Source organism: Myxine glutinosa, chromosome 11, assembly GCF_964187855.1.
Source record: "Myxine glutinosa chromosome 11, kmMyxGlut1.1, whole genome shotgun sequence".
In the NCBI taxonomy this organism is placed as follows: domain Eukaryota; kingdom Metazoa; phylum Chordata; class Myxini; order Myxiniformes; family Myxinidae; genus Myxine; species Myxine glutinosa.
In genome coordinates, this window is record NC_136271.1 from 21,940,607 (window position 1) to 21,955,685 (window position 15,079).

General features: G+C 44.6%; 1 protein-coding gene across 3 annotated transcripts in view; it reads left to right on the top strand.

The window, feature by feature from the left end:
- The window catches only part of LOC137436472 (mitogen-activated protein kinase kinase kinase 9), a 111,885-nt gene that overhangs the window by 95,975 nt on the left and 831 nt on the right, over window positions 1-15,079 (top strand). Inside the window, exons 12-15 of one of the 3 annotated variants that reach the window (XM_078786454.1) lie at window positions 395-492; window positions 9,144-9,340; window positions 9,696-10,416; window positions 12,697-15,051. In XM_078786454.1, coding sequence (XP_078642580.1) covers window positions 395-492; window positions 9,144-9,340; window positions 9,696-10,416; window positions 12,697-13,346 — 1,666 coding nt within the window. In that variant the 3' untranslated portion in view covers window positions 13,347-15,051. Of the gene's footprint in view, window positions 1-394; window positions 493-9,143; window positions 9,341-9,695; window positions 10,417-12,696; window positions 15,052-15,079 lie in introns of those variants that run through there. The other 2 variants (XM_078786455.1, XM_078786456.1) reach the window with 2 other exon arrangements.

Consider the following 15,079-nt stretch of genomic DNA (forward strand, 5'->3'; position numbering starts at 1 on the left):
TCAACCCCCCTGGCGTTAATTCAGCGATCGACCGGGATTCGAACCCAGGATCCTAGGATCCCAAGCCGGCACCCTAACCGCTAAGCCAACACCAGGCTAATACATCCACTGTAAAGATACAAATTATGATGACTAATCAACTAAATAACCCCTTCACCACCTGAGCCTATTTTCACTGCAGTTCTCTATTTGAATTGTTGCTGGCATCAAATAGCCAATGTTGGGGAGGGAGGGGGGGGGAACATTTTTGAACCTTGTTTGGATTTTGGAGTAAAACCGAAATATCATCAATGTATTTTGCTTTATCAAATACAGGTTTGGAGTTCGATAATTTATCCTGTAATTTCCATTTGTAAGCAAATGTGCCATCTGTTTTCTCGGCTTTTATACACAGGCTTACTGTTACTGTGAACGATGAAGACAGCTCCAGCGAAAGCAAGACGATGCAGATATCCCCAGAAACCCTGGACATTACAATCACACAAGACACAGGTTAGTCATGCCTAATGGACACAGCTAGAATGTTCAGACAAGACGGATCAGGAGGGAAACTGGTGATCAATGAATTTCGATGTGTTTTACCAACATTCTATATTTCCCCATTTTCCAAATAGGTTTCATTGCATTTGGGTAACACCCTATATTATACCACGAATTATACCACGAAATACTGCTACGACTGTATTTCCTCACCACATACAAGGCTTTCATGATAACAATTAGGTCATTGTACAAAATTAATTATGGCTGAACACAAATAATAACTGGAATGATACTTGGGAGAGAACATACCTCCACCAGGCTGAGCCGTTTACATTTTGTATTCCACTGATATCTGGATCCTGAACCTGAACTAAAATCGAATCGGCTTGTTCTTGTCGCCTAACCAACTCATCTACCTAGTTTTGTCATAATCCCTCCACAACTTTTTGAAATACCATGCAATATATAGTTTTTGGTCTATCACCCAATGGTGAAGAATCACTTTGACATTTTCAAAATTCTTATCTGGATCCACATTAAGATCTTCAACAAAATTGAATTGATTTGTCCTTGTCACACACGACCTGTCCACCAAGTTTCGTCGGAATCCGTCCACAACTTTGGGATATCGTGCTTCGTACCAATTTTTTTTGCTCTAACTCTCAATGGTGAAGAATCACTTTTAAAATGTCCAGATTCGAATCCAGATCTTCAATAAAATCGAATCATTTTGTCTGTCACATACCCAACCTCTCCAACACATTTCGTCCGAATCCATCCACAACTTTTTGAGATATCGTGTTGACAAACAGAAAACAATAAAGATGTCGTGCAGAGCATGATACTTGCTAAATCTACCCTGCTAAAATGCTTTTTAAAAAGGTGCACTAGATACATCAAATTGCCTTTTCATTAAGATTAAAATTGACGATCTTAATCAAAGCTCATCATAGTCAGTTGAATGAAAATTGATTAATTTTCAGATGAAAATTGTTGATTTTAGAAGTTTGACCTTGAGTTGACCTTTGACCTCAAATAGTTGGTTCCCCAATTCAGTAACCCAATATGCAAATCATGTTCAACTTGCAAGTCAATCGGATGAAAAATGACGACTTAAGAAATTTGACCTCAAAATCAACAGCCTTTTCAGTTGTGACTGCCTGAACAACGCAGTAAAGTTTCATGATTATCAGTTTTGAATTGTGACCTGTAGGCAATTGATAGACAGACAGACAAACAGACAGATAGAATAACAAAGTCGACCGACAAATACACTTGGAAAATCTTCGATCTTGCAAGTAACCTGCACACACACACGCACGCACACATGCACACGCAAACTTAACCTCCATCTACCTTTGGTGGCGAAGGTAACTAGAACGGCATTTGGTAGAGTGCATACCTCCGGCAGGCCGAACAATTTACGTTTTGTATACCACTTGAAGGTTGGATCTGCATCCGGACCTGAACAGAACTCGAATCGGCTTGTTATTGTCACCAAACCAACTCATCTGGACATAGCAAGTTTTGTCACAATTCGTCCCCAACTTTTCGTGCTCACAGCCAAACAAACAAACAGACAGGGCTGAAAAGATAACCTCCATCACCTTCGGTAATTAATGGAAGAGATTCCAGTCATTATGTGATGCAATACCCTGCCTGCGAAGCACCGAGTTATAGTTTGAAGTCGTGAATCCATCAAAGGTCAAGATGAGTAGGCTACCTCTGCGCTATCCAGCGAGCTTTGAAGACTCGTCAAAGGGGTTGTAATGTATACCAACATAAATACTGGTACCAAGCAAAGGAACGTAAATATTATTACTGCAAAGCATCATACCATTGTTAATGCAACATAATGTAAATACCACTTCCAAATATGAAGTAAAACGAGACCGATCGTCCAACAACTGCGTAGCCTGGCTTGGATCTGCTGAGTGGAGGATCAGCTGTCCTCCTGTCATGTAACCAGACTCAGCTCTGATTGGTGGCCGTTTGTGAGGGACATACATACATACACCGGAGAGACAGACGAACGCTGTTCCAGACTGCATTGCCCTATGGGCTATCCCATAAAAAATATGGCTGCTGAACCACGTGACCAACGACGTCATCAATAAAAAAAATTCTCGACCAATTTATCCCTAAATCATGCTTAATAAATTTCACACTGATCGGATCTACCTGTCGATTTGCGACGTCATAATAAAGGCAACTATGACATCATAATTAACATATTGTTACGGATTCGGGTGTCGGCGCTCCCCTTATCAAGGGGGGGTTAATCCCCTTGTCCGTGACTGACCGACCCGAGTCCTTCGAAGTTATAACGCTCCTTCCGGTCGGTATTAGCTAGGGTCATTGGTCAATGAAGTCCCAAATACCTACTTACTAACCCGACTGCAAAGCAGGGAAATAACTCCTGCTCGAACCACGGATAAGATGGAAATTGCCGAGCGGTTAGCAATCCGCGGCCCGAGCCATTAACCAAGACTAAACCCGATTCTAAGCGGTTCCGAAATCGTGTCACAGGTACTCAATGGAAAGAAAGGACGGAGGCGATCGGATTAGGGAAAAACCAAGAAATAACAAGGTGAATTTATTTACAAGCAAAAAGAAGAGGAAACGAAAGGAATATACAAGGAAGAAGAAGAAGAAGAAGAAGCAGCAGGGCACAGGGCAGGCTTATCTAAACAGTCTTAACTTAACGACCCCAGGGCAAACAGACACACTCACACGGGATGGTAGCTGGTAGGGGAGGAAGGTCCAAGCAGATGTCCAGGCTCCTCGTCCGGTCCCGACTCGTGCCGTGGTGGTGGTGGAAGCAGGCCGGCAGCACGTCGTTGTCGTTGACCGCAAGCGGACCTTACGTATATCGGGGGGACTGGGAGGCTACGGACGTAATACGTATTTCGTGCCAGCGCTCTCTCCCTCCCGATTAATGTTCGTATCACAGGCAGTTCGTATCAGAGGCAGTTCGTATCAGAGGCAGTTCGTATCAGAGGCAGTTCGTATCAAACGAGCTCCCTCACGCAGTTCCTTAAGTCCCCAAGTCCGTGCAAAAGGAGCCCGCCGAATGAAGTCCGTGGAAAGAAGTCCATGGAAAGACGTCCGTGGAAAGAAGTCCGTGGAAAGAAGTCCGTCAAAGGGCTTTGCGCGCGCACTTATATAATGCGCTCACAGATCAATGCGCGCTTCATCAAACCACGCCTAGGTCCCCCGTCGGGGAAGTGATGTGAGTTGACAAAGTGGAACACGCAGAAAACATGCTATGATATGATATTTCGCTCACAAGGGTCAGACAAACATGGAGGCGGCCATCTTGGATTTTGACGTGGCGACCCAATTTTCAATAGCGTTCTTCCTTATGCCTAGATACACCCACACACCAGAAGGTACTTCGCTTATTTTTCAAGATATTTCGCTCACAAGGTTCAGACATATATATGGTGGCGGCCGTCCTGGATTTTGACGTGGCGACCCACTTTACAATAGCGGTCTTCCTTATGCCGAGATACACCCACACACCAAATTAGAAGTTGGTACTTCGCTTATCTTTCAAGATATTCTTCTCACAAGATTCAGACATACATGGCGGCGGCCATCTTGGATTTTGACGTGGCGACCCAATTTTAAACAGCGTTCTTCCGTGTGCCTAGATACACCCACACACCAAATTAGAAGTTGGTACTTCGCTTATTTTTCAAGATATTTCGCTCACAAGGGTCAGACAAAAATATGGTGGCGGCCATCTTGGATTGTGACGTGGCGACCCAATTTGCAATAGCCTTCTTCCTTATGGCGAGATACACCCACACACCAAATTAGAAGTTGGTACTTCGCTTATTTTTCACGATATTCATCTCACAAGGTTCAGACATACATGGCGGCAGCCATCTTGGATTTTGACGTGGCGACCCAATTTTCAATAGCGTTCTTCCTTATGCCTAGATACACCCACACACCAGATTAGAAGTTGGTACTTCGCTTATTTTTCAAGATATGCAGGTTACAAGGTTCAGACATACATGGCATCAGACATACATGGCGGCGGCCATCTTGGATTTTGACGTGGCGACCCAATTTTAAACAGCGTTCTTGCTTGTGCCTAGATACACCCACACACCAGATTAGAAGTTGGTACTTCGCTTATTTTTCAAGATATTTCGCTCACAAGGTTCAGACATATATATGGTGGCGGCCATCTTGGCTTTTGACGTGGAGACCCGATTTTAAACAGCGTTCTTCCTTGTGCCTAGATACACCCACACACCAGATTAGACGTTGGTACTTCGCTTATTTTTCGAGATATTTCGCTCACAAGTTTCAGACATATATATGGTGGCGGCCATCTTGGATTTTGACGTGGCGACCCAATTTTCAATAGCTTTCGTCCTTATGCCGAGATACACCCACACACCAAATTAGAAGTTGGTACTTCGCTTATTTTTCAAGATATTCATCTCACAAGGTTCAGACATACATGGCGCGGCCATCTTGGATTTTGACGTGGCGACCCAATTTTCAATAGCGTTCTTCCTTATGGCGAGATACACCCACACATCAAATTAGAAGTTGGTACTTCGCTTATTTTTCAAGATATGCAGGTTACAAGGTTCAGACATACATGGCATCAGACATACATGGTGGCGGCCATCTTGGATTTTGACATGGGTTGCGCCCACACACCAAATTCGAATGCCGTCCTTCGCTTACGCACGCACGCCTGCACGCACACACGCCCGCACGCACACTCACCTCAGCCCTGGTTGGTTGGCGAGGGCTTACCTGCTCCGCCCTTGATGGTGAGTTGACGTGCCACACCTTGTTCTTGTGCCCCGCCCCCTTTTTCCTCGGCCTGAGACCGCATGTTCAATGGCGTTTGGAGCGAGCGCTAAGGCGTCGACGAAGGCTCAATGCAGCGAACGCTGCTAACCAAACCACGTGACAATTTGGGGAGAGACGAGCCCCAACTGTAGGGACGCATAATGGTGTAGCTTGGAGAGAGCGGCTGCAAAATGAACGGAAGGGCCTATGCTTATTTAATTGATGCAACGTAGATTCAACTATTGGGAACACGGCCTTATCTGACACATAATAAGGAAATAACTAAAGTTCCTATGGTGTCCTACGTGTTGCATATGGACTAACTAAGGGTGCAACCTTTAACCTTTTAAATGATGGAATATTTACAAGAATTATTTACAAAGTGAGGGTTCTAAAAACCGCAACAATATGTTATTCCCCATGGGAAGTAGTTGTCCCCAATCGCACCGCGGAGCGAAAGGGGGACTATGGTTTTCCCCTCCGTCCGTGTGTGCGTGCATGCGTGCGTACGTGCACTGCAATATCTTTATAAAAGTAAGCGAAGGACCGAATTCTAATTTGGTTTGTGGGTGAAACTAGGCATATGGAAGAACCCTATTGAAAATGAGGTCGTCACGTCAAAATCCAAGATGGCTGTCACCATATCTAAACCTTGTGAGCGCGATATCTTGAAAAGTAAATGTCTGAACCTTGTGAGCGGAATATCTTGAAAAATAAACGAACTACTAACTTCTAATCTGGTGTGTGGGTGTATCTGCGCATAAGGAAGAACGCTATTGAAAATTGGGTCGCCACGTCAAAATCCAAGATGGCCGCCTTGCGTCTTCCACTTTGTCAACTCGCATCACTTCACCGACGGGGGACCGAGGCGTAACGCTTGTTTACAATGAGCAACCGTCCTATTTTGTTTTCCATGAAGCGGTTTCAGAGATATAGAGGTACAAAGTTTTTCGGTTTTTCCAAAATGGTGCCCATACCATGTGACATATGACATCATCGTTATTTTTTTGAATTCTGCATGAGCAGGTGCTCATATGGTGAAATTTTTGTGCCAATCAGACCAACGACTGCAGAGAAAACAAATTTTAAAGGGAATAAACTTGCAAAATGCCGACGGAAGGAACGTACACACATACATACGTACATACATACATACCGTCCTGTCAGCCCTGTGGTTAACACCGCTGGATGACAAATAGCCGTAACGGTCCTTAATTCTGAGGCGCGTAGCCGAAACTGGCTGTTGGTCCAGCGCGCGTGAGTGAAGGAACCAAAGTGCTCACCTGGACGGAGCACACGGGTTGATTCCCGAAACCCACAACGAATAAACACACACGACACAACAAATGAAAGCACCACAATAATGATTTAATGAAAGTAAATGTAATGCGATAAAAATGAAAGGTGAGGTAAAGCTAATTTCTAATTTCAGACGTCTCCACTCAGACGCAAATACACAACGGGAATGATAAAATAAAATAAATTGTTTTTTTCTGCTCGGCTGGCACTCAGCTTGCTCAACGAGATCGTTGAATGAAGTCGGCAGTACAAAGTGGCCCGAAGCCTCTCGCACGGGAAACCCAAAGCCTCTTTCCACAGCCCCACTTACGTGAGGTGAGGTAACTCGTGCGGACAGTCCTCTTTCGGTCCTCACTCCGTCCGAAGCACCAAGAGCCCCAAAAACCGCCACTAACACCTCCTCCTCACGATCGCAAAAGTTCCACACCACTCTCTCTCAGCACCAGCGCACCGAGCCAGAAGAGCCAGCGCAAAAGCGACCGACTGAGAACAAAGACCAGACCGAGATAGGGCCAAAGACTGAGAGACAGAGATGCTTTTTCCTTTCTCCTGCTTTTGAACCTTCTTGCTCTGACGTCGCTCTGTCCAATCGCCGTGCTCTCTCGACACACCCCATGGTCTTGCTTGACCAACGAAGAAGCTCGGGGCGTGGCCTACCGGTTACGATTCCTTTGGAGGCGGGTTTAGACCGATCGGGAATGTTCTGGGTTCTGTCGGCAGTCATGCCGGTTATGGTTGGTTAATGGACGGTTGTTGTTGTTGTTGTTGTTGTAACGAGCGTGAGTTTTATGACCGGCCTTGTAGCTGTTAAAAAAAAAAAAAAAAAACATTTTGGAAAAGCTACAGGAGGCAATCACAAACCTGGGAAAACTAACTTTAAGCTCTAGTTTCCCTACTTAATAAATCGAGATGTCTCCTACGTGTCCACGGTCCATGCTATCCCTATACAATCCTACCTGTACGATAGTAATTCATCATCTACCCCCACCAGCGTAACAATACATACGGACAGACAAACGCTGTTCTAGACTGCATTGCCCTACAGACTATGCAGTAAAAAAACACTTTCTACAAAGAAAAAAACATTTTGGTACCGGTAATATCATCATTCTACATTTACCAACAAAATACCTTTATCAGTTTAAAATAAAGCTAACAAGGTTACGGTAAATCGTAAATGTTATCGGTACCAACTAAATATGCCGATATTTATGAAAGGAAATATTTGTGTCACTAATCAGTCACAGTTGATCATTATAAAAGCACTTATTGGAGGATCTAAGTCCTAAGATAGAACTCAGGACATTCGGTTTGAACGGCAAGTTTATTGCTACAAATAACCAGCATGAAGCGTTTCACCTGTAAAAAATAATCATCACCATCCTCTCGAACTCTGGTGCTGTGCGAAAGCTTGAACTCATGCACCTGTGATGTCACATAGAGGTTTTTGGGAGTTTTTAATGCCTCTGCTGACGAGGTCGCCAGAGGCATTATATTTTCGGGTTGTCCGTTCAGCTCAGTTGGCTGTTCAGGTCGTTCGGCTGTCCGTGTGTGTGTCCGTCCATCTGTCCGTGATAGGTTTTTGTAACCGTGATAACTTGTGAACCAGTGATGGGATTTTGACCAACGTTGGTAAAAGTGTGTATTATGATGCAAAGATGAGCTGATTTCGTTTGGAGGTCAAGAAGTCAATGGTCAGATGTTCAGTTAGGTTAAAATTGTGTTACCGAGCAAACGCGTGAACCAGTGATGGGATTTCGACCAAACTTGGTATAAGTATACACAGTATTATGATGCAAATATGAACCGATTAGATTTCAGCATCAAAGGTCAGAGGTCATGTCAGGTAAAAATGTGATACTTGAGAACAGCTGATGGGATTTAAATCAAACTTGGTACAATAATTATAATGTAATAATATGGGTGGTGGCATATCATTCGATGTCGCAACTTCAGAGCGCGCCGTTCTAGTTTCTTTAAGAATTAAAAAGGCTTGTGATATAAATTTGAGATTATCACCCGGGAACCTGTTCAGTGATCGCTGGTGTTGGGTTAGCGGCTAGGGTGCCGGCTTAGGATCCTAGGATCCTGGGTTCGAATCCCTGTCGATCGCTGAATTAACGCCAGGGGGGTTGACTCAGCCTGTCATCCTTCCGAGGTCGGCTAATTGAGTACCAGTTCACTGGTAATTCCCTGTTTGTCGTTAAAGGCGGCAAAAAGGGTTGGCGTCAGGAAGGGCATCCGGCCGTAAAACATTGCTTCAAAAAGGGGACCGAAAAACAACAACAACCACGGTTCCCGAAAAAGGCCAACCCCCGCTTTGCGGGGAAAAATGGCCTCTAAAGGTGGTTTTTGTTTTTTTTAACCTGTTCAGTGAGTTTACAAGGCATGAACAAATTAGTAGTCGCCATAAAGTACATAATGTTGCCATTTTCAAAGATGTGAGCATAACTGCACAGGATTACATCATAACTCACAATAACTGTGGATTCGAGTGCACACAAGATAATGTTGTCATTGTTATGAATTCCTGTCAGGTAATGATACGGCAATCGAGCACTGCCTGGATGGCACCACTGACAACTTTGTGGAGGTGCAAGAGGCTGTGGCAGAGTTGGCACCCCCTGTGCTGGGCTCAGGTGTTTTCTTTGGGGATGGAAGTCCCATTCCTTCCACCGTGTCCGAGGGCGCAGAGGAGCCCACCCCGATAAACTCGAGCTCGAGCACGCCGCAGGTTAGGAACACAAGAACCGAGTTCCAGAAAGCGATGGTTTCAGGCTTTAGGCAAATACAGATATCGGGGTTGACCCAAGAGCGAATGGTTCTCGAATTTCACTCTGTTTTATGTTTTGGTAGCTTTGTCCGTGCCCGGAGAATTTGTCGTTCATTTGTGAAGTGCTTGGTGCAGATATGCAGATATTTGGTGCTAAATGGCAACTTGCATTAATATTCTGTTTTTTTGTGAAAAATAATTGACAACTTTTTAATAAATTAGCAATTTAGGGATGTGGGTGATGGTAAGGAATAATTTATTACTTTCATTTAAAATGACAAAACATAATCTCAATCTCCCTCCCCCCTGCCAATAGGTAACACCCACAAACAGCCTGAAGCGGCCACCAATGCAGCGCAAGAAATGTGAGTTTGCTTTGTTGAGCTGCGCCGCTGTGCTCACTGCAGTGGTGTTGGGTGGAGATGCACGGGAGGTATGGCGTCAGGGGCTTTGCTCATCTGCTGAAGATACGTCCGACTTGGAGCGTGTTCCAGCTACTGAACGAGGTCCACGGCGCAGGGACAGCTTATTCCAGCGGACGGGTCGTTTTCGCCGCAGTTCAAGCCCGCCAAGCCGTAAGCCCGGCTCCAAAGATGACAGCAGCTCAGGACCTGCTGTGGTTGCACCTCAGGGGGAGCCACAGGCATCAGTAACGCTTGAATCACTTTCTTCAATCTCAGAGTGCAACTCCACACGCTCACTGCTACGCTCTGACAGTGACGAGCTGGCGACGGTGACACCCCCACCGCATGATTCCCCTCCAGCTTGCAGCTCGCCAGTGCTTGAATTAGAGTCCAAACCACCTGAGGACACCCCAGCACTTGTGACACCAACACACACCTCCATGACGGCTGCTGCTATTCTTGAGGTGGTTACTCAAAAGCGCCATCATCGCACACCATCTGACACTGCTGTCCTCGGGCTCAATGACCCAGCTCATCGACGCACACCATCTGACACTGCTGTCCTCGGGCTCAATGACCCAGCTCATCAACGCACACCATCTGGCAGTAGTGAAGGGAGGCTCTCCCCAACCGGTTGGTTACTAGTCCTATCACATCACCTTGTCTCGGATCATGTCACCTTTTCCTCTGCATATCACACGTTTCGTCAGATAAAGCTTCTTTTTTTTTTTAAGTATTCTAATTTCACATAAGTATCCGATTTTTATTTATTTAATTTTTGCTAGAAATAAAGTTTTGGTTTCTCGACTGAATCAATTCTTTGGCCACAATGTGGATGTTGTTAAGTTGTTTCATGCCTCCTGTAGAAAATGAACATCATGCTGCTGCTGCTGCTGCTGCCATTTTGCATTTATCAGCTTGTAAAGGGTGGGGTGGAGGGGGATTGATATTGATCGCAAGACTCATTGATATGTCGAGTCCATAAACATTGGAACTCATGACTGACATGTATGACTTGTACACAAATTACACGGATAGGGTGGGCACTGAAAAAGGTGGACCCAGTGGGAAAAGGGTGAAGAAGAGTTGGGTTTGGTTTTTTTTTTTTTCCACTGGAATGGGGGGAGGGGTGGAGGTATCAAATAGGATTGTGGACATGTTGACTTTCAAGCTGAAGGGAAAGGCAGCACTTGTCTGTCTCACATATGTATCAGCTATTTGGTAAACTTCACAAAACGATTCCAAACTATTTTAGTAATGTAAAGAATTTTTAAAAATTATTTATTAATGTGCTTCTCCAACATCAATTTTTTTTTTTTTGGTGCAGATGATCGAGGCTCATGGAAGAGCTAAAGCAGAATGGAAGGGAACAAAATGGAAAGGGCGAAACACCAACAGCAGAGTATAAAGTGAGAATGAAAAATGGAGTGAAGGTGAGATCAAGGGTGGTGGGTGGTGGGGGTGTAGAAGATGAGGGTGTACAAGCCGAATGAAACGCAGCAAGAAGAAGAAGAAGAAGTCGAATGCGGGGATGAAAAAGAAAAGAAACAAACCAACCGATAACTAACAAAAAGAGGTGAGGGAGAGGGGAAATCACAATAAAATGGAAAAAGCAGTGCTTGGAAATGGGGTCATTTGGGTTGGAATTGCTAACGAAATTAGTTTTATGAACGTATTTTTTTTCCCCCTAAAAAAACGTTTTATAATTAAATTCAACCAACTTCGCTTCCCAGGAGTATGCAGCCACAGCAAAATACCCGCTCGAACATATGAGTACCGACGGACCCCGCTATTCGTGGGTTCCACATATTCGCGGGTGATAAAATGCGACCTGTTTCTCTATTCGCGGAAAAGTTTCCTGCAAATTTGCGGGGTGTTTGCTATTCGCAGCCGTGTTCCACGAATTCACCGTTTTTCAGGCTTTCAAAATTCAAAAAAAAAAAAATACACGAGCCGTGAGCATGACACATTTATAAAACCCATCTTTCACCAGCCATGCACAAAGCAGCTGAACATACGCAAAGAAACATCTGCTACGAGCCGCGAGCATGTCCTGCTCCTGCGTTCGCTCGTGTTTCGTGTTTTCATGGCTTTTGCGGGATATCCCATCATTCACACTGTGCAAAGCTTCACCTGATATCCCATCATTCACACTGTGCATAGCTTCATCTGATATCCCATCATTCACACTGTGCTTAGCTTCACGTGATATCCTGCCTCCGTTCACAGGTAAACAATATTTCGCGCGAAATCCCAACAGACGCTAAACATTGCTTCGCGGGATACCCCACCAGCTGCCTAACATGTCATCCCCAATAGTTACTGTACAGAATGAAAACACTCCACAGTATCTCTTAGTGCAATTAGCTGTCTCTCTTTTCCCCCCTTGAAACAATGGCACGGCATTCATTCGTGGATTAACGTCGACATTCTCGGGATTTGCCTCGCCATTTGGGGATTTTTGCCTCGCCATTCACGTTTTGTTCCTCGCTATTTGCAGATTTTCACGATTCGGGAACCAATCCCCCTTTTTCCATTGAAACCATGCCTCCTCATTCGCGGTTTCGCAATTCGGGGCATTTCCCAGGAACGTATCCCCCGCGAATAGCGGGATCCGACTATTTATAAAAGCGAAGAGCAATGTGAAGGCCTCGACATATTTGATGAGTCATTCATTCACCATTTGTCCTGTATTATTTTCTTGCCTGCATACCTGTTCCTTGTCGCTTTGTTTTATACCAGTTGCTGAAAAGATTGGCATTGTGGCTTTTCTTTAAATGTCTTGACTTTGCTAACGGTGCCAAGCTTCGTCCTTTTTTTTTTTTTTTTCATTATAACAGTGATTGTATACTTTTTTGTATTTCTGATGTATTTATTTTATTGTTGTTATTTTTATTTAATTTTGCTTCTTAGCTAATGACTATGGAGGAAGTCCATACCATGAAATGGGTGACCACTTGCGAATTGTGGATGCACGAGGAACAACTTTGTGGCGCCATACTCCAGAAGAGCAACGTGACCCAACGTTGGAGAGGCCAAGGACACTTGAGTTCTCCCCTAGGCCACGCCCAGCATCTGGAAGTGCCACCTCAAGAAGCCGTATTGATCCATGGCGTTTTGTGTCTCCAGGTGGGCGTGCCCCCGTTGGCACAGATTCGCCTGCCAGCAGCTCTGGAACAGCAACACCAACAAACACTGGTGACAGTTGTACACCTGCTTTGTGTGTTCGCCGACAAAGCTGCGAGGCTCCACCACCCACACCACCTCGGCACGAATACTCCTCGCCGCGGCACTACTCCTCGCCCCGGCACGACTACTCATCGCCACGGCACGACTACTCATCGCCACGGCACGACTACTACTCACCCCGGCACGACTACTCATCGCCCCGACACGATTACTCCTCTCCCCGACACGACAATGCTCCTGTAGCCAATGCCAGACCATGGTTCCATCGTGGACGCTCGTACCCAGGCTGCCCTAGTTCGCTGCTCGATCTGGATGTAGAAGGGCAAAGTCAAGATGGCACCGTGCCCTTATGTGAGCCAATGACGCGGCTGTAAGCCTATCGTTTGCTCGCACCACAGGCTGCCTGCCAAATCCCTGTGATCTAGTGGCCAACAGTACTACCAAAGAGCCTGTGTGGTACCATGATGTACATGTGTGATGTGATCGATTCACACATTAATATCTCTGCACAGATATCGAATTGTTCTTGTAAAGAAGTGGCTTTTTGTTAAGGCCTGGTATTTATCCCTGAGCAATGATGAGCTTGATGGGTGCTTATTCAACACTGGAACTCTGTAAATCATGTATCCCACGTTGTTTTGTATCCCCTAGTTTTGGTGATCTTGCACTCAAAATTGTTTTCAAACTGAGATTTAACATCTTGGATTTTTATAGATGTTGCTTTTAAGTGAAGTAAGGGAACATATCTCAGTGGTACAATATAGCTTGCGATTGTCTTGAAATCACCGGTTTTAGGGGACAAAACTGGAATGATGACCCACTGATTCTGCTGTCAGGTACTGTTATACCTTCGTCTCTTCGGCGACTGCACGTCTATGCATATGGATTGGTTTACACGTTGTAGAAGACTACTGCTGATGCCATCATGTCGTTAAACACTAACGGTTGTGGTTTGTGAGCACCTTGTAAATAATTGCCGCATGCTCAAATAGTGGAATAGCATTTGTGTTTTAGTCGTATACGTAGCGACGTAGTACATGGAACCAAATGGAAAAACAAAAAGAGTTCCTGTTCGGTCCTGTGTGTTTCCATCATAAGCTGGACCCCAATTCTCCCCCCCAAACCCCCTCCTGCTTTCCCATGCAGTCATGAGTGTTGTGCCATCCATACAATGGTGGTTGGTTTTTCAGCATTCTAACACCATGGATCTGGCTGCACATATTGTGTTTGCCGTGTAGCCTTCATGGGAGCATGATGTGACAAGGACGAGGGGGATGTGGTGGTGGTGGTCGGAGTTACCTGGCTGGTTTTTCAACCACTGGCACTGTAGGCATTTGTAGCCATTGTGAAGTTTGATCTCTGACCACCTGCGAAGGTCATGGGGTTAAATCGTAATATTCCTCAAAGCTGCTGTCTGCATTGTGGGCATTGTTTTCTGCCCTGAAAAATTATTCTAAACAAACGAATTAACATTGTATTATAATTGTTATGACCTGTGCTTTCGTTTTCCGTGTTTGTACATAGTTCAAAAAGGAGTGATTGCAGAGCGGCTGTGTAGCGGTGCATGTTGCTGCATTTATTATTATTTTTATATATGTATATTGTTTCCCCCCCCCCCCCGAAACCCCGAAACCTCCATGCTTTCAATCGACAATTCCAAAAGACGTTTGTTCAGTCCACATCTCATCTCGAAGTTTCATTCCCTGAACCTAACATTCCTGTTTTGTCACCTTCCTCCTCCATGATCGGTATCCTTTCCTTATTTTATTTTTGTTTTTAAAACTGTGCAATTGATTTTGAATTCTCAAATCCATGTGTCTCCTGCTTGTTTAAATTTTTAAAATCAATTTCTTCTAATTTTGCATCACGAGTTCAGCTTGCCCAGAAATGGGGAACATGAGGGGGGCCTTCATGCTACTCTCAGTACAGCACCAGGTATTTGGAAAATTGAAGATAAACCGTTTTCAATGGTTTTATTGAATACTGTTCTGTTGTTGTTGTTGTTGTTGTTGTTTTTTTTTTATACAAATGCTGTTTTAATTTATATTATAAATAAAAGCCGGTTCATGTTTTGGCAAAGTAAGACAATGACTATCATTATCTGTTA